Source organism: Mus musculus, chromosome X (assembly GCF_000001635.26).
Source record: "Mus musculus strain C57BL/6J chromosome X, GRCm38.p6 C57BL/6J".
Classification (NCBI taxonomy): domain Eukaryota; kingdom Metazoa; phylum Chordata; class Mammalia; order Rodentia; family Muridae; genus Mus; species Mus musculus.
Genome location: NC_000086.7, coordinates 101272650 through 101299067, shown reverse-complemented (window position 1 = coordinate 101299067; position 26418 = coordinate 101272650). Strand labels below are relative to the sequence as shown.

Genomic DNA, 26418 nt, shown 5'->3' with positions numbered 1-26418 from the left:
CCCAATCCCCCCACCACACACACACACACACACACACACACACACACACACACACACACACACACACCCACCACGTCAGGCAAGCTCTGCTCCTGTCCCCCACCCTCACATTCCAAGCTATCAGACAGGTAGGTGATTTTCCAGGAAAACAAATCCAAACTTTATCGGCAAAGCTTGAGACCTTGATACAGGGAGAAACTGAGGCACTGTATGGAGAAGATCCAGTTTCTTGCCACAAAGCCCTCATTTGGCAAGCATCACCTCTCCTTAGCACCAGCACCACCCAAGGTGCAATCACCAGTGGGGTCACTTTTCCCTCATCCTGTTACCTCCCAGAGGTCAATGTCATTCACTTCTGCTGCTTCTGTCAAGGTGGATTGGATTCAGTCTCAAAAGACCAGTTCTCGCCCCATTCTGGTTTCTACCCCCACCCCAATAGCTAATGTTTTTATCTAGTTTCTATATGTAATACACCTATCCACTTGACCTAGCACACATACACCATTAAATCCCTGCTGAACGTCCCTTATCCTAGCCAAACTTCTACCCCTTGGGCTGCTTCCAGGATAGAGCAAGTCAAGAAAAAAACTGCTTCAGTTGTGCTGGCTTTACCATACCTGGGAGCCCCGTTCCTTTCTCACGACTTGAGGAAGTCCTGTATGTAGATGGGCTTTGTGGGCTCAGAGATATTTTTAAAAATGACTTGGATATTCATCAGTTGGCACTCAAGCTTTTAAGGGCATAACTGACACCTCCCAGTGATAGGGTGTAATTATAGATTGGGGGTATACTCCAGTTATCACCCAACCTGGGGGTACCCTCCAGTTATCACCCAACCACCAGACTAATGTAGACTTCTTCTAGTCCTAGCTGAGCAGAAATTGTCATAAAGTAGCTGGGGCCCCCAGCGCAGCCTTGGATTGAGGGCCTAAGGCAAACAGACCACAGAGATGGTGAGACCAGCCCAGCCCTTGTTTCAAAAGTGACTCTGAAGGAAATTTTGGGTTGAGAGTGAGAAACAGTCACTCTGGGAAACTGCCAAGGTGGGTTGTATGAAAACATGGGGTTCCAGCAGGTCAGGGAGAAACAGGTGTGGCATCCTGCTTGTCTCTCTTCCTGCTAGAACTAGTCGGAACTTCTGTCACATCACATGCCATCTCATGCGCACAGACAGCAACTATTTAGAAATGTTCCCTTCAGAGAAGTTCTCTAGTTAGCTTGGTGTATTTGTGGGGACTACATGAGACGACACAATGACAGGCATTGTCTGGCATCTCTACCCTACTCTCATCTGGAGTGTTGTGGAAGGATGATGGGGTTGCACTGGTTTCTCTCCAGCCCAATGAGCCCCCCCTCTAGTGGCACATCCCCAGTGGGAAAAAGGCTGTCATGAAGCTGCACTGTTGAGTTGAGGACCAAGGGCTTGGAGCTCATTCGGGTTGCTTTCGAGCAGGGAACCAAGTGTAGCAGTGCAGCGAGAACTCAGAAATGCAAAGGCAGAGGGTGAGGAGGGAGACGATGCAGAAGGCATGAAGCTTCTTAGTGATTCATCCTTTCCCCGGTACTCTCACAGGAGACCCTTCCATGTGTACATTCACACACTTCTTTTGCAAAGAAGCTCTGTGTATTGAGTGCAGCAGCTCTAGGATCTCTATATAAATAATATACAAAACCCAACAGTTCAATGTTTCACATTAACAAAAATACTAAAAATTCATTAAAAATGGAGCCTGAGGGAAGGACCCCAACCACTACTGGAGCTCGCCCAGGAAGGGGACTGGGAATTAAGCAGAAAGGCTGGGCCACATCCAGTGTACAAGCAGTTCCTCCAGGTGACTCAGTAGCGTCCAAATATGTTGGTGCTGGGCTGTGGCTGGGTATCTGTGAAAAATGAGAGACTGTCAGGGTAGAAGGGCTCATATTCATAAGGAAAGCTAGTGGGCTGGGAAGGAAAGGGGAAGGGGGAATGGGACCTCCACAATCTGGACCTGAAGCGAGCACCTCGGCCACCTCTGCCTACCCCATCCCCTCTTCCCCAGATTCTTCTTTGGAAGGATATAGGCTTACTAGAGAGCTGTTGTTGAAGTTGCCGGACCAAAGCTGCTGTCTGTTGCTGCTGCTGGGTCTGCTGCAGGCCCTGGCGCTGGAACTGGATTAAAAATGGAAAGTGGAAGATAGAACTCCAACTTTCCAGCTCCTTCACCCATTTTAACCTATTAGTGTTATCCCTGACCTCCCAAAGCTACCCCATTACACACTGTTCCTAGTGGGGATTGGCTATGTGCCCATCCTGTGCAGCTAGCCCTGAGCCTGTGGCTATAGATCAGCAGCTACCTGGGGCTGGGACTGGGGCTGGGGTTGGGGAGGAGCTGCCTGCTGCTGCTGCTGGTGTGGCTGCTGCTGCTGCTGTTGCTGTTGTTGTTGCTGCTGCTGCTGTTGCTGCTGCTGCTGCTGTTGCTGTTGTTGCTGCTGTTGCTATAAGCACATAAGAGATCATTTTAAGAAGAGCAATGGAGCTGGGACTTTGTGTTGAAAAGATGGGAGCAGGAAGAGGAAAGGGAGTTGGAGCCAAGAAACAGTGAGGGAACTCCAGGTCCACAACTGAAAGAAACCAAATAGTATAACTGACAAAGACTGTCCAATTTCCCTCCTCACTATGATTCTCAGGAAATGAAAAGAAAAGGAGTCGGGAGGAAGCCACTTAAGCACCAATGCTGAACCCATTATGAAGGCATAGGCCTATAATTCCAGCATTCAGAAAGCTGAGGCAGGAGGATTGCCATGAGTTTAAGACTAGCCTAGGTTATAGTATGAGACCCTGTCTGAAGCAACCAAAGAAAAGCAAAGTACTAACATAGGTCAGCCATTGTGCTCAGTGCTTACTACATTACCTCACATTTCATCTTGGGGATAGTGTGGGAAGAATATGTCCTTTCTTTCTTGAGTTCTCAAGTGTCTGACACAATCCCATGGCCTTACCCGTAGCATCTGCTGCTGCTGCTGTTGCTGTCGGATATGGTACTGCTGTTGTTGTTGCTGCTGCTGCTGCTGCTGTTGTTGTTGCTGCTGCTGCTGTTGCTGCTGCTGCTGTTGCTGCTGCTGCTGTTGTTGTTGCTGCTGCTCAGGCAGGATGGAAGTTGAACGGACGCCTGCCTGGACACCCTGGGCACTCAACGGAGTCATGGTACCCATCATGGGTGTCTGCTGCAGTGTCTGGTGTGAAAACCTCCAAAGACAAGAGGTCCAAAGGTCAAAGCACAGGGCAGGGAAAGGGGGTGGTGCAAACCCTGGGTCCCTGACCTGAAAGAAACTAACACGTCATTGTATTCATTCGTCTTGGCACTAATGAGAGGAGCCCTTTTGGAGTCTGACAGATTTCTAGGTCAGAGAATAAAACACAAAGACAATACTCCATTTTACTGTCTCATAACCTTAATGCTTAGGAATTTTTAGAATCTGTTTTAGCTATTTTTCTCTCATGAAAAACTGTCTGCACATGATAAACATTCTATAAACACCTATCAAGGGTTTTATGGCTGCTGTTGCTCCCCAGAAACACACCCAGTTGTTCTGCTATTCCATATGCCCTTTCTACCTAAATCTGCAGATCCCTGAAAATCTGCAGCTGGGCTCCCTCTCTTCCGTCTTCTCACACCTTCCCCTACATTCCATCCATTCATTGCACACTAACCCCTTAACACACCAAGCCCTTCCTATCACTCTCCTGAGCAAAGCAGTCCTTTCTGGTTGTGTCTCAATGCCATACCTCAGTATTCAATGTCATAGTCAACTTGCCCTCTGTAAGCTAGGCCCAGCTCCCTCTCTAGCATCCATTCCACACTACACTTAAGATCTGCTCCTTTCTGTTGCCACTCAATCCAGTCCCATGTTTTGGCTCATGCTGCATCCTTTACCTGGAATGCCCTTCCTTTTCCACTTCTCTACAAATCGCAATCGTAGTTATCTCAGAGAGTCCATGAGTCCTTCTCCAGTGACTCTGATCTATACTGGTGGTAGCCCACCTCTCCTCAAGTCCCATTTTCCTCCTGGTACCCAACTGAACACCTGATTATGGCTTTGTTCATACCATTCTCTAAAGGTTCCTCTGCACAATATCTTCTGTATAAGACCTCTTCTTCTCAATTAGGGTAAAAAATCTTTGTGGTGAGGAACCATGTACTTCTTTTTCACTATCTTTCCTCACTCTAGTCCCTGCATAATGCTGGCTACAGAGCAGGCAACTAATCAGGCCACTCGAGAGTATTCTACAGCCTAAGTTACAGAGCCTCAGGACAGTTGCCCAGGTCTTAACTAAGATTTGACTAAAGTTAGCCATGAAATTCATTTGTTAGTCCATTCTAGAGCTCAACTGCTTTTTCTTTCCTTGAGAAAGGGTCTCATGTAGCTCAGGCTGGCCTCAAACTCATTATATAGCCCTGGATGACCTTGAACTTCTGATCCTCTTCCCTCACCTCTTGAGTGCTGCTATTGTAAGTGTGCATGACATAGCAGGCTTTATGTAGGGCTGGAGAGCAAACTTGAGCCATCACGCATGCTAGGTAAGCAAGGTAAGCATGCTATCAACTAACCCTTATCCTCAGTCCTAGAGGTAACTGTTTAATACTGGATTTCAGACTCCTTATCATATAGCACGTCTATAAGCCTAAGGCCCTTTCTTATCAAATACATTTGTTTCTTCTCTCTGATCCTCAAAGATTTCTTCCAACTTGGGTCATTTGTGGTAATGGTTACATGACCAGATTAGTGTTCTTAATGTCTCCCAAAGTTCAGGCCCATTTATCACCTTTAAGTACGGGATTTCCCAAATCAGATCCTTCTTAAACCTGCTTATACCTCAGTATCCCTTGCCAGTTCATTACTACTTTGGGTACCTTTGAGTGGAAGTCAGTCCATGCCCATAGGTTGGGGCCTGCTGATGCACATAGCCACTGGGCCGCTGTTGCAGGTGGCGGGTAGGATCTACAAGAGTAGGATTGGTAGAAGGGTGGGTGCTCTGATAAGGCTGGCTGGAGTAGCTGGGGGGCACCATGGTACCTGCAGGGCCTGTGTGTTGCTGCAATCCCACATGAGAAACATAGGATGTATAGCCCTGGAGAGAAGGAGAAGAGAGCTGGGGCATGAGGGAAGATAGCAACTTGCTTCCCTCTCCCTGATGGCAATAGTCCCAGGCACTTACCTGGGAAGTCTGCAAACCATAGGAAGAACTAGGGGTCATCTGATGGACAGATGACTGTCCCAACATCCCCTGACTCTGCTAAAGGGAAAAAGGAGAACTCAAGTTCAGGAAGGGTTTTCTGCCATGTCTCTTTTATACCTCCAACCCTGCATGCTCCTGTGAAGGTTCCAAGTATCAACCTCAGTTCTGGGACCCACCAAAACCCCTCTCCCTGGCAGTCCTCCCTACTGCCCCTCTCACTATCTTTGCCTGGAGCTGTTGGCGAAGGCGCTGTCCCTGGGGCACTGTGGGTTGCTGCTGCCGGTATACAGATGTCTTATAAGAAGAGGGTTCTAGGCCCATGACAGTAGACATAGTTGTAGGCAGCACACCGGGATAAGTTGGTCGAGTTGGCAGCTTTTGCATTGGTAATCGCACGGGGCGGTATGGATCCACACGAGGGCCACCTGGAAAGGAGAGCAAATTGACCTCTCTGGGATCCTTATCCCTTCAGCCTTATTTTTTAAAAACAGTTCCAGCCATCAACATCTCCCCTGGGGAGGGAGAAATGTTCAACTCCACCAATCCTGGTGACTAGCACTTACCAGCAGGTAGTGGCTGGTTTTGGGTATACAGGCCCATGGAGCTTTGCCTGTAGCTAAGGTGGGATATAGAACCAGGATTTGCATGGTGTAGAAGGTCTGGAGGCACTGTCACACCATAGGGGCCACTCCGACCTGGCCCCATGCCATAGTCCTGCACGGGTGCAGAGGACAAAGGTAAGTGGGTTACAGCAGTTCTGGATAGGGAGGTGGGGGAGGAGGGTGTAAGGAGGAACAGCACTGATATAATTCACTGGATCATGGCACCTCTTCCCTATGTATTGCACACCTCCCAGAAAGCAGGACCTTTAACTGTCGACTACGCACAAAGTCAGGAAAAGGGCTTGAAGGGTGGGGTAGGGACTGGCCTCGTTCTTGGTGGCTGGCTGGCTGCGTTTTTTGCCCTTGGTAGACTTCTTTTTGCGCTCCTCAGTGCTCGGAGGAGCAGCCCCTGGTTTGTCAGTCTTGGGGGGCTCAGGAGCCTTTTTCTCAGGCTCTAGTAGGGCAGGGGCTGGTGGCTCCTCATCTTCTGGGGGCAGAGGTAGTGGTTCCAGGTAATAGGCTCTGGGTCGAGGCCTCAGGTGGGTATGATAGAGCAACAGCCGCTGCTGCTCCTCCCCTCGTGCCACTCTGCGGTCCACTCGGACTGTGCCAAACCAGGCCCATGACAGTGGTGCTGTTGATGGCTTCAGGCCCTCAAAAAGCTCCCAGGGAGAGATCTTTTGTTTGGTAGAAACTTGTAGACCCTGTTCCAGAAAAGGAGAAACAATGAGCAGCCGAGACTTGGATAATAAGATAACTTCTAGAAAGGGTAAAATAGCTGTTGACAAGTTTTTAAACAAGGAAAGAGTTGTAAGCCGTCGGGGGACATGAGGAGAAGAAAGAGACGCTGACACACAGATGTATGCAGGACAGAACATTCTGGCTGGGACAGAGTTGAAGTGCAGGAGGAAGGAGTGACAGGGAAATGGGAGACCGGGAGAGAGAGAGAGACTGTACTGAAGAGGCAGGCAGGGAAGCAGAGATGGATGGGAGGAAAAAGGCTGACAGAAGATGAGAGGAATAGAAAGGAGCCAGAGAGAGGGAAAGGAGGGAAAGAAGGGAAAGGAGAGGAAAGGAAAGGGGGAAGGAGAGGAGAGAAGAAAAGAGATAAGGAAAAACTAAAGATGGCAAAGAGAGGCAGTCAGAGATAAACAGAAAGAGAATGGCAAGGGTATGGATAGAGAGACAGGGAGGCAAGCAGGAGCAGAGAAACTGATGGAAAGAAATGAATTGGGAGACTGTGTACACTGAGGGGCTTCACTTTGCATCTGAAGCTCTGCATCCCCTTTCTCTCTCTTCTATAGGTTAATAATATGGTACTCAAGGAAACACTCAGCTAAGTGCTGGATAGATGGCCTGTGGTTAAGAGCCCTTGCTACTCTTGCATAGGACCCAGGTTTGTTTCCCAGAACCCCCATCAGGTGGTTCCAGGACATACAGCTCTGTGGGCACGTGCACAGGTACGTGGCATACACACAGCCAAGCATATAAGTTTTTAAATCCAAATATTGAAACCAACATGAAAAATAAAAGGAAGCTGAGCTGCTCAAGTAGAGAGACATGGAGAAAAGAGACAGGGTGCCAGCAGAATGCTGAGAGACCAGAAAACAGTGGTGCGGAGAGGAGGGCAGAGCACGGAGAAAAGTCAGAGGGTAGTGAGACAGGCAAAAATAACAGCAGAGTCTGAGAGAAGAGGGAGAATCCAAAAGAAAGGAGACAAAGGGTAAGGTACGCTAAGTGATTTGTTCAAAGCCCGCTGGATGATGGTGTGTAGGTTTTCTTGGGGGGAACTTAATGGGCTCCTGGATTTCTTGTATTAGCTGGAGCTGTGCAGTCAGAGATTAACATGGGGGGCTAGGGGGCAGAAGGCATGGAAGACAATAGGACATGCCTCCTTCTTGAAGATGGAATCGAAGCCAGCAATCTTGTTGCCCTTGGTGTCAATAAGGGAGCCCTGTGGCTCACAGGTTATGACATCTCGGTTCTGCTTGGGTAGTGGCAACAGTTGGTGAACCTTCTCCAGACTGTCTGATTGGCGCTCCCCCAAGTCCTTCTGCAGACACAAAAAGATGGGTCATGAATTCAAAGATACAGAATAAGGGGGACAGGAAGTCTCAAGGGGTAGCACAGAATATAGTAAGTATAAAGAAGACACTTAGAAAGTCAAGAACACAGACTGCTCTTCCAGAGGTCCTGAGTTCAATTCCCAGCAACTACATGGTGGCTCACAACTAACTGAAATGGGATCTGATGCCCTCTTCTGGTGTGTCTGAAGAGAGTGACAATGTACTCACATACATAAAATAAATAATTCTTAAAAACAAAGACACTCAGAGCTGGCCATGGTGGTATACATCTCTAATTCTAGCACTTGGGTGGCTGAGGTAAGAGTGTTTTAAGTTTGAGGGCCAGCTTTGGATATATAAAAGAGCCCCCTGATCCCCCTCCAAAGTAACCCCAAAATAATCTCAGCATTTAAGAGGCTGAGGCAGGAAGATTGCTGTGGGTTTAAGTGCAGTATGGGTTATATAATGAGTTGTAGGAGAATCTGCGTTACTAAGTGAGATGCTGTCTCAAACCAACCAACCAAACAAACCAACAAATTAGAATACAAGGCAATGGCATTCAGTAAATCCCCATTAGACAGATCAAAAAGAGCAGATAGGAAAGGGGAGGAAAGGGGGCCCATCTCACTCCCCACTCCCAGGCTGCACAGTAAATACAGTCAGGACAGAAGGAGCTGAGTTTCCAGCACCCCCAAACCTTGTTCTTGACCCCTCCGCTCACCTGAAGCTTCTTCACCAGGTTCATATATGCACGCTTGTTTTCCTCCATGCTGCCTTGCGAGATACTGGACATGTCTGCAGCCAACGTTCCGTTGATAAGCACGCTCAGCATGTCCAACACAGTAGTGAAGAGCTCACTGTGGCAGGCAAGCAGCCAGGGAGAAAACCAAAGGAGCAAGAGATTAAGAAAATGGGGCCCTAAGACGTCAGAGGCAGGAAAGGATGATGTCATCCCAAGGGTCTTGAGATTGTGTGGAGGAACCCAGGGCCATGGAGCCCGTGGTTCACGTGGCTGGCACGGGGTAGGGACTCCTTCAGGGTTGGGGATGCTCACTTGTTAGACTGCATGTCCACAGTGCCGCTGATGATGATCTCAAGGAGAAGCTGGGCCCACTCTGTAGTCTGCTGGGTACTACGCTGCACAGTGTCAAACATGCCCCCCACCTGACAGGACCACAAGGCAGTCAGACAGGTCAAGGTGATGATGGTCAGGATTTTGAGACAAGCTTAGGTTAGAACCTGGTTGCGTGAGAGCTGAGACCCACTGAGGCCCTGTCCTGTCACTTGTACCTATGATTTCCTATTTGATGTTAGGCCAGTGGCTGAAGTTGGTATGTCAGGATCTGTTTCCTTACTTATAAAGAGGTGGGACTTGTACTAAACAAATTCTGTAATCCCATTTAACATTCCACAGTGGGTTTCTAGTACTCTAGGGCCAAGCCAGAATGCCGAATATTGAGGCAGGCTTCCTGCAAGCATACGAGCTATTTAGTCTATTGGATCCTGACCACAGGGATTTGGTTCCTTTGATAATTTTAAGGTCCTGCATTTCAGGAAAGTGAAGTCAATATTGGAAGACCTCAAAGAAGCTAGGACCTCTATCCTCAAACCTGTCTTCCCTAACCTGGAGCTTCTTAACTGTCTTTTCAACTCCACCCCTTCCTCCTTCCACAAAGACCCCCTCACCAGGTTGAGCCGCAGTTTGAGTGCCTCATGCATTAGCTGCTTTGGTTTGCAATCATCTAAGTACTGGTTTTCTCGCCAATTAATCACAATCTAGAATAGAAACAAGTTTAACATGTAGCGAGGAGTCTCCTTTCTATTCCAAGTCATTAAATGTTTTTAATCAGAAAATAATGAAGAGTCCAAGCATGCAGTGGCCTCTTAGATGCACCCTTCCCCAACCTGATGTCACCTCCAAGACCCCGGATACCCGTACCTGGTGCACCTGGCTGTGGAGGGAGGCCAGGAGTCCCTCGCGCTGCTCATCCTGTCCTTTCAGACATGTTAGCACCAGTGATAAGAAAGGCTGTTGGCTCAACAGGGACATGCTAGAGTCACGAGGAGGGGAAGGGCAGAGAGACAAGAAGACCATAGGTCAAGAACCTTCTAACTCCCTTGTCTCAGATTCTACACTTAAAACCCGTTTTTCATTTCAGTTTTCTATGTGTCTTACTTTATGTGCATGCCATTTGTACATGCAGTCAAGAGGAAAACTTGTGGAAGTTGATTCTCTTCACCATGTGTAACCTGGGAACTGAACTCAACGCTGTCAGCAAGCAGTTTTCCCCATGGAGCCATCTTGCTGAACACTAAGATGTAACCTCCTATTTGGCCATGCCACTAATCTCTTAACTTGCCACATTCTTTTCTTCCTTCCTTCCCTTTTTTGTTTTGTTTGTTTTTTGAGAGATGGTTTCTCTATGTAGCTCTAGTTGGCTTAGAACTTGCTATGTAGACCAGGCTGGCCTCAAACATTAAGAGAGCCTCTTGCCTCTGCCTCCCAAGTGCAGGATTAAAGGCGTATACTACTACACCCCACCCAAATGCTCCTTTCTCGTGAGGCCTATCTATTCTCTACGTCTTGGCCCAATGTTTCTTCTTTCCTGGTCCTGCCACCTCCTCTCCATTCCACTCTTTAGTCCTTCCTTACTGACCAGAGCCCCTTACCTCTTCTGTTTCTGTCGATCTCGTTCTTTACGGGAAGAAGAGCCCAGGTGCTGACCCTTTTCCAGTTCCTCCCCAGCAGCTTTTAATACATGGCCCTGGACTGAAGTGGGCAGTTTGGCAATGAGAGGAGCCACCAACCATACACCAGATCGCTCTAGAGAGCTAGAAGACAGAGGACATAGGGTTTCAGGGGAGCCAGCTAAGCAAGGTCGAATAATCTCTCATTTCTTTCCCCTGGGCATGTCCAGTATCACTATTTCAAAACCATCATTCATGGTATCAGTAGAAAAAACTCATGAGGGACAAATCCTAATTTCTTTCTGGCAAACCTGAGCACAGGTTTGGTCTTGCTGCTGCTGGGCATGTTGCTTGCTGTACTTCCAGAAGATGACCCCGTCTCTGCTGACTGTTGGAAAACCTCGATTGTGGCCTTGGCAATGTTCTCCAAGAGAGAGTTCATCTCCTGGGAGAATAAAAGGAACAGAAGGGCTAAATAGGCAGCTAGCAGTAAGGAGAACCAAGGCAGGAGGGATGGGAGATGAGCTGAAGGAGGGCATCGTAGAGGTTGGCAGTAGGGACTTAACCGTCAGAATCTGTACCCTCCTGTACCTCTGTATGTCTACAGTTCCTTACTGTCTTCTCCTTTGCCACAGAAACAGGCTCTATTAGCACTGTAGGAATACTTGTCCACAGAGGAGGCTCCACACTCTCAGCCCATGTCCTTATCACCAGCTCCACGTGTCTGTCATTCTCACACCCCTCTTATCTCTCTCAGTCAGGAGCTTGAGGGTAGGACCTCAGTTCTATGATGGCTGATATCCCTGACACAGGGAACTGGAAGTGGGCCTGGGAGAGGGAGGGCCTGGGGACATGACTTACAGTGTTGGGGGTCTGCTTGATCATCAACTGTAGCTCCAAAGAGGACTGGCGCATGGTCCATTGGTCTAAATTCTGGTGGCAAAAACCAAACAATCATCATTGTGTCAACCTTACTATCTATTTTATGACTAACTCATACTCCCCCAAAACAGATTGCTAGAAGCTGGAATGGACCTCTATGCCCCTCTCATTAGGAAAGACTACATTTAAATAATCCCAAATCACTGAAAGCAACTGTAGTTTACTATGGTTAAAAAATGATTTCATACCCCTCTAGATCCTTGTCCCAGAGCCCCACAAAGTTCTGCTCAATGCCTAACCTTTAAATCCTTAATGTTAAGGTTGAAACCTGACTACGCTGTTTTCCATCAGCTTCTCAAAAGTCCCCCACAGAGCCTTTTTACAGGACACTCTTTTGAAGTCCTGTAGAGACTGGAAAGCTACTGTTAGGTAATCTCCCCTTGGTATTATTTCCTCCAGGCTAAAGAGAACACATTCCTTTAGGACTTCCTCCATGGCCTTGTTTTCCCACTCCAGTCAGTCAAATGTCTGAGGCAGGCAACAAGGCAAAGTGAAAGGGTACAGGCACAGCTGAGTCCACATAGTTACTCAAACCTTACTAGCTCCTCCTGTGACCTCAGACAAGCCAATTAAGCTCTTGAGCCTCAGTTTCCTCACTGGTCAAACAAGGATATTCCTATTCACTTCACAAGGTCATAAAGATCAAATGAAAAGGACTGAGGGCACGGTGCTGTGCATACAGTACCTGTGCATGAGACACTTGCCACTATAATACTGAGTCACAACCAAAGTGCCATATATACAAAGCAGAATCCAGGCCACTCAGAGGCAATTCGTCCCACAGATGAGCTATGCTCACCCCAGACAGTTGTGCACTCACCTAACAGCCTAACTTCTGAGTCTAGACCAGACCACCAGATCTGCTCCTAAGCCCATGCTGGAGCTGCTTTTCTTGCACCCATTCTCCTACATGCTTGTTCATCTTCCTACTGAGGAATGGTTCCCACTATTTCCAGGTAAGGTCTGTCCTGCTGCCCCCTAGCACCCCAGCTCCTTTAGCCTACCTTGAGAATACGTTTAATGCGCTGCCGCTGGGGGTTTTCTCCATCCTCATTGTCCAGCAGTCGATGTGGGTAGCAGATAAGTTGCATGAGGCGCTGGGCCTGGGCACTACTCAACACTGGGTCTTGTAGATCATTGCTATCCTCACACAGTGACTTAAGGCAACGTTCTCCTACCCATTCCTAAGGAGGCTGATAATTAGAGGACAGCAGGCAACCCTGGGAAGTTGTGCCAGGGGCAGGTAAAGGACCCAATGTATAGCAGGGAGGTAGTGTGGTCATGGGCTAGAAACAGGGCTAGATTACATAGAAGCATTTATAGGTGGTATGGGGGGGAAGGTGAGACTGACCTGTTGGCAGATGCTTCGCAGCACGTACTTGGCATAGACATCCAGACTTGCTGTCTCCACAGAGATGTTGCGGCCACCCTGTCTCCGACCGCTACTACCACCTCCTCCCTCCTCTTCTGGAAGTTCTTCTGTTCCTCCCGGCACAGTAAAGCCTGAACCTTTTAGCTCCGCATCTCCTGCGGTTCATGGGTGGGAGATAGAGAGTGCACAGTGAGATCAGAACAGTGTATGGAGACCTGCCCTGGCCCACAGGGGCAGAAATTCCCCAAACGCTGCCCTGTGAAACAGAAATATACTTCTCTCCACCCCCTTTCTCCAAAGGTCAGAGAGACCACCTTTGGGATAGAGAAAGACTGTCCCTGTAGTTCAGCTGGCACTCCACCCTATATACACTTCTGGCATGTCTCTCTCCCTACCCCATTGCATACCGAGTACAAACACAGCCTTGAGAACAGCAAACACAGCCCCATCCACGATGCGGTTCTGGGAGGCAGCCAGCAGGTGGCGGTCACAGGAGGACCGGATTCCAACAGTAGGTTTGTCTGCAAGGAAGTCCAAGTTAGGGGAAACAGGAGTAAAAGCAGTGGGTTGGGAGAGCCTGTTTCTATAACTGCCTGGCTCCAATCAAAGTCACTCACTTCCATCAGACTGGCAAGGATTGAGTTGTGGCGTCTTGAACAGGTGGAGGAGGATTCGGCAAGTAAGCCTGGCTCCTGGCTCAGAATCCTGCTCACTACAAGCTAACAAAAATAAATGAATGAATGAATGAATGAATGAGAATAAAGACAGAGCAGATCTGAAAAAGAACAAAATGGAATACTGTGCATGTGTATGTGTGTGTTGGGAGGAGGAATAAACTGAAATATAAGTGAGGTGAAAGGGGAAGAAACAATATAATCCTGAAGGAGAAGTGGAGCGCAAAAACGTTATACAGCGGAAAGGTCAAAACTAAAAGGTTTTTCCATAGGCTGGGCTGGATGAAGCTCATGCTCAAACATGAGGGAGGTACTGGGTTCAACTGTGGGGGGGGGGTGTGTGAGGGGGTTGCATCAGTGCTGCATCAAAAGAAGCCTTTCCATCCTTCCAGCCTGGGGTGCAACAAAGCACTGGCCTGGGAACTGCAGCAGGGGGGTTCATAATCACAGGCTGGCTAGGGAGCATGCACGAGCATACATGGTACAGTTCTGACATTCTAGAGGTTACCGACTGGCACTTTACCAGCATTGAGGAGTGAAGGGATGGCTGCACAGCGAATCAGGTCTTCTAGGAGCAAACATTGACGGGCGATGAGGATAGCAACAAAAGTAGCCAAGGAATCATGAAAAGACAAATCACTGACCTAAGGAAAACAGATGAACGCCCACTGTGAGTCAGTATGGGGAAAGAGACATAGTCAGTGTGCCATGCCTCCACTCTACTCAACTCTGACCCTCTACGGTCTTGATTGTAGCCAGATTTCTAGCAAATAGGTAAGTGCCTCATCTTCCAGCAAGACCCCACCCAAAGGCTTACGTCTACGTTGCACAGGAGATCATTGAAACCACAAGTGCCATTGTTCGAGGAGCAGCACAAGGCCTTAAGTACTCCTAGCCACTCAGCACTCAAGGACTTGCAATAGCCGGTCAGCTCTGCACAAAGGATGGCGATGTCATTTACCCTAGGGAAAAGTACAAAAGCCCTCAGGAAGACTCGTCCCACAATACCTCAGACACCTAACTTCCGATCTCTGCCCCAATAACAAGGGAAGGGAGAGTATCTCTGGTCAGCCAGCCCTCCCAGTATCAGGTAAAGCATGATACTCATTCCTTAACTCAGGACAGCCCATACCTATCAGGATCATGGTGGCCCACGCAGACGTGCATAAGAGCATTGCACACAAAGCTATAGCGGTTAGCAGGGTTCTCACTAAGACTCTTGCCGAGCCCCGTGTAGGTGAAAGTGTGAGCGGCAGGGTTCTCCAGAGTGTCAATCATGAACTCCGGTGCCCAGCGCATATTGGATTCCGATGGCTCCACGTTACAGTAGATGGTGTTCTTCACTTTTGAGCAAAAGTCACTGCAGAGGTGGGGAAAGGAAACAGCAATACTGAAGGAGGCCTGGTGGGGTACAGGGATGGGCAGGAAAGGGGAGCAAAGAAAAAAGAAAAGGAGTGAAGGATGGAGGACCTTGGGAGAAGAAAAAGGGAGCTGGGCCACAGCAGACATGGCAGGAAGGGAGCCACATGTGATTAAGAAAGTGGCCTGTGAAGGCAAGGAGGAAGAAGGTTCACTTTCAGTAATAAAGTAACAGGTGAGGGACACAGTCCGTAACGATCCCGCACAGACAGCTCGATGCTGCGGTGTGCAGTAACGGGAAGGATGTGACACTAGCCCCGTTCTCTGACCCCTTCTACCTCTCTTACCTGAAGAGCTCCCCAAATTTGCTCTTTAAATGGCTACAGGAGGTATACAGATCATAGAGATAAGCAAGGATACAGCGCTCTGCAGAGGAGCCATCTGAACGGTTCATTCCATGTTTCACCACGCCACAGAGCCTGCCACAGAGGCGTGGGAGAGAGGATTAACACGTGATATACAAGGCCCAAGGCACAAAGGCCCTGGAGACAAATTCAAGTGTCTTAGTAAAGCTATTCCTACCCCTACCTTACTAGCAGAACGTTGCCGCACTGTGTGCACCAACATGTCCTTCCTAGGCCATTTCTAACTAGCAATCACCAGAACCCTACACATCTTGGTTACTCTGAAACCACACTTACCCCTCAAACACTTGCGCCATCTGGTCCTGATTGAGGATGAGGCAGGCATGATAGTGTCGAAGGACAGCCACGATACATAAGCACAGGCTGGTAGTGTAGCTGCCCACCAGATCCGACGATTTGAGAAGGAGCTCCGCCTCAACCACACTCAGCTCATTCAGTAACTGTCAGAGAAATGGAAGTAAAACCTGAGAAGAGGCCCTTTTTAATTGTACATAAGCCCTGTTTTCTGTGAGGAACTTGGCATGGCCGAGCCTGAGCCCTTCCCACTGGAGCCACTTCAGCAGAGAAGGGTCAGATTACCTCATAGCAGTGTCCTGCACTCTACTAGCAGTATTTCCAACCAGTGTCCAGGACAGCGTGCTATGAACTCCACAGCGGGAAGATGGTCTGTACCCAATGCTCTAATCTGTCTCTTGGGCCTCCCCAGGGAGCACTTAAGTCTCTATTCCAGCAGTCTTAGCTCACGTTCCACTCCCCCTGTGCTAGTCTTCAAGCCTTCCAAATAGCCGGGGAAGCTGGCTGGAGCCTCCACTCTTGTCTTCATGACCCTATACAGCATGAATTCCTTCTTCCACCCTTCTCTCTCCCAACTTCCCCACCTGGATGGCAAAGTCGATGAGGCCACTGATGCTCAGTGAATATTCCATGAGGTCGAAGATGAACTGCACATGCTGCACCAGAGGCAAGTGGTACGACATGCCAAGGGCGAAGCTCGTGATCTGCTCCAGAACGTTCCGGGAGACCTGATAAGGGCAATGCGGGTGAGACTGGAATGGAAGGAAAGAAGACCAAGGGATGCAGGAAAGGATGATGGTGGAAGGGGATGAGACCATCAAGCTTAGCCTGCTTGGGGGAAGGTAAGACGAAAAGGAAAACAGGACGGGAGGCCAGAATGTGGGAAGGGGGCTGGCTTAGGCCCACACCTGAGCCGTGACCTGGTGTTGGTCATAATGGGAAAGGTGCTGGAACTTAGCAAAAATATCTTCAGCAGTGGGGAAGGCTTCGGGCCGGTTGCGTCGTCGCTTCTGCCCATCTTCCCCACCTGACAGGACAGTTCAAAGCAAGGAGTCAGGACAAAAAAGAAAACTAGCTGACTGGGGCTCAGGGAGGGGTGTGGAGAAGGGACTACGGTAGGGAGGGAGGAGGGGGAAGGGAGAGGAGGGAAGGGAGAGAGAAGAGGGGAAGGGAGGTCAGGGAGGGGCTGGGATAGGGACAAATGGGACAACGAAGCACAGGTTTAAAAGGACCACAGACTATGTGGCCCTCAGAGGAACATGTACAGGGAGGTTCTAGGTTAAGGGGGGGAGGGGAAGGAAGGTAGATGGGGCTTACTGTGAGGTACCTAAGAATGTCAGGTCTCCAGGATTCAGAGGCACAATAGGAGCAAGCTGGTCTGTAGAGGGGGGGAATGAGGGGCAAGTTTCAAAAGGACTAGAGCTCTCAGGAGACTCCAAGAGACAGGACATTGGGACATGACTGGGGAGTGCCCTACACTGGGCTTGGGAAAACTGACTAGGGCATTCTTTAGGGAGGCTTCTGTTTAAGGAGACTGAAACCCACCAGTTTCTGCTGTCCCCTTGCGATTCAGAACCTTCAGGATATCCTTGGTAATCTTCTTGATGGCATGGCGGGCATCATCTCGCTGCTTCCCCACCCCAAACAGTACGACCAACCGCTGGTTGCACTCATGGCTGCATGACTCCTCCTGCATCCCAGCAGCACCATCAGGCTCCATCACAAGTCTCCTGCCCTCCTCTTAAGAGCATGCTTTGCATCTCTCAACACTCCCATGTTCAAGCCCCTTCTCAAACACACCCACCCCCATAGGAGTGGGTCTAGCCCCTCAGCAAATTCCTTTGATGGAAATCTGGCCTCAAAACAGGCCATCACCAGTGTTGGAGAACAGTACCTGTGGGATTGGAAAGTGTGTGGCATACTGCACATGTCGTGGCTGGTCATACAGAATCCCAAGTGTCCCCTCGATCTTCTCTTTGGCTGGGGGTTTTACTTCCTTTTCGACATCTGGTTTCTCAGGGGATGGGCTTCCCTTCCCCTCACAAGGCATAGTAGGGGAGAACAACTAAGAAGGCGAAAGGGCAGAGCATTCAGGAGAAGCAGGAAGTACAAAGGAATTCCAAAAGGAGAAACAAGGGGAGAGCCAAGGTACTGGATGCTTCCATGCTCAGGATCTTACTGAGAAATCAGGCTTTTCCATGTCCTCAAAAAGCACACTGGAACTAGGGTCGATGTCCATAGATTCAGAGAGCCCTGGGTCCTGAAGGCATTCAACAAAGCAAGAGCTTTCTTAGTCCCAGGAAGTAGTTCCTCACTGTCCAGGAAAGGTCATGGAGAATTGGATCGAGGATGCATAAGGAAAGCCCAAGTTCTGGATTCAAACCTTGTCCAGTTACTTAAGCAGTAAGTAAGTAAAGTCTCAGTTTCCATCAGCTTTAAATGGAAGGCAAGAATACCTCACAGACCTTTTGTGAAGACCAAGTGAAAAACTGACTTGAGACTACTTTATAAACCACGAAGTGCTGAGAAAATACTATCATTCTTGGGTAAATCTCTGGCAAAGGAGACTTTCAGAGGCTTCTGGAAGCTGTGAAGAATTGGTGTCAAAAGTAATAATTAAGAGCAAGGAAAGGGCCACATACCTCTAGCTTGCTGCTGCTGCTGCCTTCAGCCTCCTTGCGCTCTGGATCATCTGTAGGATCATCAAAGGGAGAGGGAGGCCGAGGACCAGGGGCTCCAAATGCAAGATCCCCCCGAGAGATGAGAGTGCAGGTGTACATATTATGGGAGAAGACATCATGTCGGATCAGTTCACAGAAGAGCAGTACCAAGTTAAAGAATTCTACTCGCTCACTTTCACTTCGGGGATCAGCTATAAAGAGGGAATAAGGAAAGATGAGTTAGCCGAACACAAAACATGTACTCTTAGAATACTGCACAAAGACATCCCCCAGGCAATAAGAGGAACAACAACAAAAATCCAGAAACTGCCTAAAGATACAAAGTATGGTTAATGGGGCTAGAAAAATGGCTCAGCAGTTAAGGGCATTCATTGGCCATTCTTCCAGAGCCTAGGGTTTGATTCCCAGCACCTGGGCAGCTCACATTTGCCTATAAACTCCAGTTGCAGGGGATCTAAAACCCTCCACTGGCTTCCAGACATATACATGGTGCACTGGCATACATGCAGGAAAAACACCCATAGACAGTTTTTTAAGAAAAGGATACTGAGCCGGGCAATGGTGACACATGCCTTTAATCCCAGCACTCGGGAGGCAGAGGCAGGCCAATTTCTGAGTTCAAGGCCAGCCTGGTCTACAGAGTAAGTTCCAGGACAGCCAGGGCTACATAGAGAAACCCTGTCTCAAAAACAAACAAACAAACAAACAAACAAACAAACAAACAAAGAGAAAAGGATACTGAAAAAAAAAAAGGTGTCCGGCGTGGTGGCACATGCCTTTAATCCCAGTACTTGGGAGGCAGAGGCAGGCGGACTTCTGAGTTCGAGGCCAGCCTGGTTTACACAGTGAGTTCTAGGATAGCCAAGGCTACACAGAGAAACCCTGTCTTGAAAAAAAAAAAAAAAACCAAAACCAAAAGGAAGAAAGAAAGAAAGAAAGAAAGAAAGAAAGAAAGAAAGAAAGAAAGAAAGAAAGAAAGAAAAGGATGGTTGGCTACACTTAATGCTGTCCACCACCACCTCAGAATGACCAGAGCATCTTTGCTGCTGTGCATATAGTAAAAATGCTTTGCTCACATATTCTTGTGTTGGTTCTTTCCATTTCTCTATTCGATTAAAACTGGGAGACCATAAAGGAGCAGAATTATGCTAAAAGTCATTCTGCACAGAGCCCAAGAGAGAAATAGACACCAGAAGATCCCTCCTTATGGTTTCTGATGACATAGCTTGTAACTGAATCTAGGTAGAGTAACTAGAAGGTTAGAGATGTGCGTACTCAGCATGGGAGCCTGTGTATCCAGAAACTGCAGGAGGACATCCTGGAAAATGGGTGCACTAGGAGCGGAAAGGGAACCAGAGGCGACGGAGCCCTTCTCATCAGCTGCTTCAGATTCTCCGCAGCGCTGCAAGGTGAGAGAACAAACTGAGGAGTGATTTTTCTGCTTCTTCACTCTTCAATACATAACCTTGGAAGCATCACTTGTCTTGCCTCCGTCCCACACTTTCCATTTCCTTTGCTACCTCCCAACTACATACAGCCTTGATCTAGTCTCTAACCAGTTTATCCAACAGCTCTTTTGTATTTGTGCCTTATGTCCTTAACATTTCCCGGAAGTTTACAACTTTTGTTTATTTGGTTTTGTGAGGCAAGATCTCACTATGTAGTTCTAGTGGGCCTGGAAGTCACTATGAAGACCAAGCTAGTCACACACTCAACAAGATCAGCCTGTCTTTGTCTCCCAAGTGAGTGCTGGGATTAAAGTCATGCAGCACCATCCCCATCATTTTTTTAAAAAACTTTTTCGAGACAGTCTACCGTAGCCCTAGCTGGTCTAGAACTCCAGAGGTAGACCAGGTGGCTTCAAACTCACAATGATCTGCTTGCCTCAAGCTCCTGGGTGCTGAGATTACAGGTATGCCCCCAGGCCGTAACGCCTGTTTTCTTTTTAACTTTTGAGACTGTCTCAGTACCGAGTCCTGGTTAGCTTTGTAACCCGTGCTCCGCCCGCCTGCCTTTCAAGTGCTGTAATTACAGGTATGTACCAAGATAAGAACTCTCTATCTATTGTTTCTTTCCAATCCCTCAGGTCCAGTCCCAATCTCACTACTACCACAATCACTGCAAGATGTTCAAACCCAGTTAGATTCTTTCCTCTGGGCAATTCATTCCCTTTGCTTTGCCTCTCACCTCAGCCTCAATTTCTGCTTGTCTCTTCTCTAGGAGTTTGGCTACTACCATAGCACGATGCCGACCTGAGCGTTTGCAGCTTACAGCCCATTCACACAATAATGATACCACAGCATCATCATCAGAGGAAATCTATAACCAAAGGATTTGACAAGGATAAGAAACAGAAGGCTGGGAACAAAAGAACTAAGTTCTCTTTGTTCAAGATAAGGCCCCAGCTAAAAACATCCTGGGCCCAGGAAGCCGGAAGACTTCCGGAATTCTTCAGGAATCTCCTGGTATCAATGGCATACTATACCTTCGCCTTATAGATACTGCTTCTCCTGCAATGTTTTTGCTCTGTTTCTCTTCTTACTCACCTCATGACCATCCTTACTAGGCCCCAATCCAAAGATTCGATTACAAAGGGAGTCAAGAGAGTTACTAAAGTCAGAGCGCTCGAAACTATGGCTATCCAGCACTTCTAAAGTATGGAGCACCCGTCCAATGGTGAAACCTGAGGACAAACAGTAAAGGTGACTCAACTAGAGGCTCAATGAATTCAGAGTCTCAAATATCTATGAACCTCTCACTCATCCTTTCTTAGCTTTTGTCCTCTGACACTCACCTGCAGTAGCTTCCTGGCACTTATCAAAAGACCAGCGAACCTCAACTGCTTGTCCACGCTCCTTGATCTGTTGTTCGATCTCTCGTAATTTTGCACGGACCTGTAATTAAAAAAAATTTTAAGGAAACACCCAGATATATAAAAATCTTTATTTAAAAAAAAAACAAGGTAGCCAAGTTGTGTACTACCAAACATGGTAGTACACGCCTGTAGTACTTGGAAGTCAGAGGCAGAAGGATCACCATTAAGTTTGAGGCCTGCCTGAACCACAGAGCAACTTTCAGGCTACTCAGCAAGATTCTGTCTCAAAAACAAAACAGAAACGTAAAACACATCCCAGCTTTGAAGTAACAGTGCAGCAGTTAAACTTACCTGCTGAGTAAAGGCACTGTTACCCTCTGGCATGGGCAAGTTGGAAGGAGCAATAGGCAGGTGGTCAAGTGGTGAGCCGGTCTTAATTCGGCTATCAGTCAATGAGTAGTGCCAAACTAGGGCACTAGGGCAACACAGAAGGATGGTCTGTCAGACAAATAGATAAATCAAATCCAGTTATCACTGCTACCTCTCTAGAATCCCCACTCAAGACCCACCTCCCTCAGGTCTGACATCTCAATTAGGTTTATTATGACTAAGTCCTTGGAGCAGGTATCATTCCTGATCCCCATCTTCCTTACCTTCCTCCTTTTCTTAAAAAAAAAAAAAAAAGTATCTCGAGACAAGGTTTCATTTGGCTAGGTAGCATAAGCTGACTTTGAACTCACAACCCTCCTGCCTCTTCTTTCCAAGTTCTGGGACTACGGGCATACACTATCATACCCAGATTCTCATGCACTTTTCTAAAAAGCTTTGGGCCATATTACTTAGTCCTGGAAGACAATGTCCGAAATCTCTAAAAGGGAACATCCTATTACAGAGAAACACTAATTCTTGAACAGGTACTCGGTGCCTGCTCCCACCTCCAAGTTGAACTCACCCCCATTCTCCAGGAAGAGCAGTCAATTCTTTATACTTTCTTGGGCCCTTAAGTACTTACCTGAAGGATACAGCTGAGGCCAAAAACCAGGGGACGATGCTGAGGGCACATAAGCAGGTCACTAAAGGGAGTCGAGGGTGTACTGCTAGTTGGGGGCTGAGGTGCTGGGGTAGTGGGCAGAGAACTTGTTGACTGAGCAGCTATGACATGAGATGAGTGGCTGCTCACACCATCCAGCTGGAGAGCCAATCTCCGGGTACAGAAGTAGGCAAGGCGGCGGGACAGATAGGCAGACTGAACAAACTCCCCTGAGTACTGTAAAGATATGACCAACAGAGCCCGCTAGGTTTCTCCAGAAGATACTGCTCTGATGTCTAATTCTTACTCAAATCCCTCTAAATAGTCCCTCCCTGGGCCTAGGTCTTACTCGCAGCAGTAGGGGAAGCAGCAATTTAAGCAATTCATCTTCTCCAGGGCGTATTTTCTCAAAACACTCAAGCACCCAAGTCAGGAACTCATGTCTGTCCAGCATTCCATCCTATGGATAGCAGGGAACTATTAGAGGTAAGGCAGATAAAGTAAATGGAAGAATGAAGAGAGCTATACCAGGGGCAAGGTAAAAGGCAAATTCCATTCTATTCCAACAGGACAGGATAAGGTGCAACTCAATGCCATGTACAACATGCCCTTGCTCCTACCTGAAACATGAACAAGGCGAGCTTCTCATTGTAATCCCACTGCCTGATGGCCATCTCTACATCATGGGGCAAAGGCCCTATAGTAGAACCACAGCCTCCACTTCCTGCAGGCCCTGGCCGATAGTACTCAGCCATCTTCTGTAGCTGCTCCCACAAGTACTTTGTGATGATTTGAGTCCATTCTAAAGAAAATACGGAAAGGGAACTATATGATACTATTCTTAAGCTTAGAATACTCTATCCCCTGCCTCCACCCACAATCACCAGAGTTCCAAGCTCTATTCATCCTCTTAGCCTGTAGACAAATGCCACCTCCTTAAAGCAATCATTACATCCACTGAAGTCTCAAAGAACCTTCTGTCTACTCTTTTGATGTTTACCACTTTCTATATTTAATTATGCTACATATGCCTTAGCATCTCCACTAAGATCTAAAGAGCAGAAATTATATGCTGGTCATCTTTACAGCCCAGTACCTGAACACAGCAGATACTCAAATTACTCCATGCTTACCAATTTCGTGCACATAAGATTCATGCAGAAGCAAGGAATAGACTAGGAAGATTTATTCTAAGGCTCCATCACTCCTTGAAGCCATCAGTGGTATACCAGGTGTACAGAGTTACTTACCAGTGAAGGGGTCAGCAGTATTTTTCTTCTTAACCTTAGTCTCAGACATTGCTGCATAGTAGGCACAAGTCATCTTAATGAGCCAGGCAGCCCGCATCACAGGCACCGTGTATTTGGCCAAATACCCAAATACTTCTTCCTTTTTACTGAAAATGGGGACCTGGATGGGCATCACAAACAGCAATGTCTCTAATTACTCCAGGGAGCTGACACCACATAGCTACATCTTAGAATATAGGTAGACACATTCCCCACCTTGACCTTAAGAACAGGAAAAGAGTACTTCACCTTTTTGGCTAGGTGTGTGAGTGGTTTGGTGCCAGCCAGGTCAGTGAACCAGGTGTTAATAGCACTCTGAGATCTTGCAGTCACCAGCCAGAAGTTGTCCTTCTGGTTCATTAGGGACTTCCTGCGACCAGTGTCAGAGAGAGTATTACACCTTAACTTCTCTGCGATGATGCTGCTGAAGTTGGAACTGATCTAAAGGGGGAAAAGTAGACCTCAGGGTAGGAAGACTGTGAAAATGCCAATGTGCTAGCACTGAGTTATAAACTCTGCCACCTAGGTTGTCCCTTTCAGTTTGCCCAACCCGGAGCTTTTGCTCCTCAGATTCTTCCAGCCTTTTCCTTCAGCCTGGCAGGGTTGTCTCACCTTGGCAGGATTGAAGTTGACGTTCTTGGCACTGCCATGTTCGTCCCCAGAGACAGCAGGCTGGTTATTGAAACCTTGTTTTACATTCAAAGCCGTCAGTTCATCCTGAGGCAGAAAAACAGCATTTTTAGCTCACCCTCATTCACCTTATAGAAGAGGTTGTAAGAGAGGGCAGAGGAAAAGGTAACAAGGGAGCCAGGGAGGAGGAGGAGGAGGAGGAGGAGGAGGATTCTGACTAGAAGAGGTTGTTATTTAAAGCCCAGCCCTTATGTTCATTTGGACCCCACCCTCACCCCCACAGTCAATGAGACTCCCACATCCCCCAGAGCGACCTCAACATCACTCTTCCCTTACCGGCACCTCACCAAGCTGGCCCTAACAACTTTCTGAGGTTTGTGTGTGAGCGCCCGAGTGAGTGTGGAGGGGGGCACCTCTGGCATGGCTCCTGAACCCACGAGCTCCTCAACCGGAACTGCTGGCAGACCCTACTCTCCAGCAGGGCACCAGTCCACTCTACTCTTCCCCCTGTTGGGACTTTTTCTCTCACCTAACCTCATCCCCCCTTGCCCTCAACTGTCAGTGTCTCTTCCCTCACGAAACACCTGCCCGGACCCCGCGGGAACCGGGAATTGTGAACGCACCTCCTTCTGTTTGGGATCTTGAGGGTACACATCGGGAGGCCCCAGCCGCAGCCGCTTCAGGGGTCGGTGTTCATAGCTCAAGATCCCGAAAGCCGCCATCTTGCCCAGCCCGTACCGCCTGAGGCGCCTGCAGGGCCAGGCGAGGTGGGGAGGGAAGGGGCGGAGGGCCGAGGACGGGAGGGAGCACGGGGACAGCGAGCCGGGCGGCGGTAGAGAGGACCGAGGCCGAGAGAAGGGGGGTGGCGGAGGCGGGGCACGTTAGAAACTCTCGATTACTGCCGGAAACTGCCGAGGGACGCTGGGTACCGTCGGACAATACTGACTGCAGAGTGGGTGGGGCCTCGCCGGCGCGGGGCGGAGCCCCACAGCCCGGGAGCTTTGGGCCCTAGGAGGGAAAGTCAATTTCACACACTAGAAATCCACCGGCGTGGCCGGGGCTGGAGGCGCAGACCTGGAATAGGGAAGGCAGCCGCGGCGCTGAGCTCTCTCGCTGGAACTGGCTTCCCGTGGCCTCGCTCAGTTCTTGGCCTAAAATAAGTGCTCGGGAATTTTTAGTTTAGTTAATAACTGCGTCTTTTACTGATCACTTCGTTTCTTGGTTCTCACATCTGGATAATGGGCATGCTAAACTTCCTTCAAAGGACAGTTGTAAAGATTAGAAACTACTATTGTTTTAAGAAAGCACCTCTGATCTGATACAAAAGATCCGGTCTAGCCAGGCGCAGGCCTTTAACCCCTGCAGAGGCAGAGACAGACGGATCTCTGTGAAGTGCTTGCCTTACACAAAAAGAAAGCAACTGTAAAACTGAAGTGCTTATAATCTCTCCAGGTGGTTACAGGCCCTCTGCACCACAACCCCCTAACCCTTTGTTGTTGTTGTTAACCCTTAACCTGGCGGTGCACACCTTTAGTCCCAGCAGAAGAAAGCAGATCTCTGTGAATTCAAGGCCAGCCTGGTTTACACAATGACTTCCAGAACAGCCAAGTCCATGTATGAACTGTGTAACCCTGTCTCAACAACAACAACAACAAAACCAAAGAAACAAACAAAAAGTAGCCAGATTGATGGCAAACACCTTTAGTCCTAGCAACTAGAGAGGCAGGAGCAGGAGTATCTGAGTTCAAGGCCAGCCTGGTCTACACACTGAGCTCCAGAACAGCCAGAATTACATAGCGCCCTTGTCTCAAAAGAAAAAAAACCACAGGGTTTGGGGATTTACCTCAATGGTAGAGCACTTGCCTAGCAAATACAAGACCCTGGGTACCCGTCCTCAGCTCTGGAAGGAAAAAAACAAACCAAAAAAAAAAAAAAATGCCAACGTGTCATCAGAGTCAGATGTGGTGGGGCAAGCAGGTCATCCAGAGCAACAGTGACTGACACATACCCTGTCTCAAAAAGAAATCCATTGACACTTACATTATGTGTGTCACACACCTGTAATTCCCACAGCTCGGGAGATTGGCAAAAGGATAACAAGTTACTTCCAGCCCAAATTACATAGACACACACACACACATACACACACCTCTTTTCTGAGACAAGGTCATCTCATCATGTAATCGCAGGTGGCCTAAAACTTTCCATATAGCCCACGCTGGCCTAGAACTCACAGAAAGCTCAGTGAGCCATCTGCCTCCTAAAGCTTCCAGGCCGGATCAAAAGGAAAAGGGAGGAGGAGCAGGAGGAGGAAGAAACAGGAATCTTCACAG

The 26418-nt window shown here is 48.3% G+C and overlaps 1 protein-coding gene across 1 annotated transcript; it reads right to left on the bottom strand.

Annotated features, from left to right (window-relative positions):
• Positions 1 to 133: 133 nt before the first annotated feature.
• On the bottom strand, positions 134 to 24977 carry Med12 (mediator complex subunit 12). Its single transcript, NM_021521.2, has 45 exons — positions 24709 to 24977; positions 24068 to 24172; positions 23705 to 23896; positions 23417 to 23576; positions 22787 to 22968; positions 22516 to 22626; positions 22149 to 22403; positions 21488 to 21634; positions 21116 to 21215; positions 20868 to 21004; positions 20509 to 20640; positions 19597 to 19723; positions 18283 to 18512; positions 17820 to 17900; positions 17535 to 17705; positions 17186 to 17330; positions 16968 to 17018; positions 16549 to 16667; positions 16225 to 16368; positions 15623 to 15786; positions 15269 to 15400; positions 14695 to 14922; positions 14380 to 14524; positions 14086 to 14206; positions 13506 to 13607; positions 13296 to 13409; positions 12868 to 13043; positions 12521 to 12700; positions 11436 to 11507; positions 10886 to 11019; positions 10557 to 10718; positions 9826 to 9937; positions 9573 to 9662; positions 8941 to 9050; positions 8608 to 8743; positions 7712 to 7873; positions 6147 to 6524; positions 5782 to 5932; positions 5438 to 5643; positions 5198 to 5275; positions 4893 to 5110; positions 2980 to 3226; positions 2335 to 2475; positions 2068 to 2149; positions 134 to 1881 (listed from the first exon to the last, which is right to left on the bottom strand). The coding sequence occupies exons 1-45, from the start codon at positions 24805 to 24807 to the stop codon at positions 1838 to 1840; spliced, it is 6573 nt and encodes a 2190-aa protein (NP_067496.2). The 5' UTR covers positions 24808 to 24977; the 3' UTR covers positions 134 to 1837.
• Positions 24978 to 26418: the final 1441 nt, after the last annotated feature.

Excerpts from the sequence above, each read along its gene's own strand:
- Med12 (NM_021521.2), bottom strand. The coding sequence starts at position 24,807 with ATGGCGGCTTTCGGGATCTTGAGCTATGAACACCGACCCCTGAAGCGG. Across the intron at positions 23,897-24,067 it reads TCAACTTCAATCCTGCCAAG|ATCAGTTCCAACTTCAGCAG; the intron begins GTGAGACAACCC and ends TTCCCCCTTTAG. Across the intron at positions 5,644-5,781 it reads AAACCAGCCACTACCTGCTG|GTGGCCCTCGTGTGGATCCA; the intron begins GTAAGTGCTAGT and ends TCTCCTTTCCAG.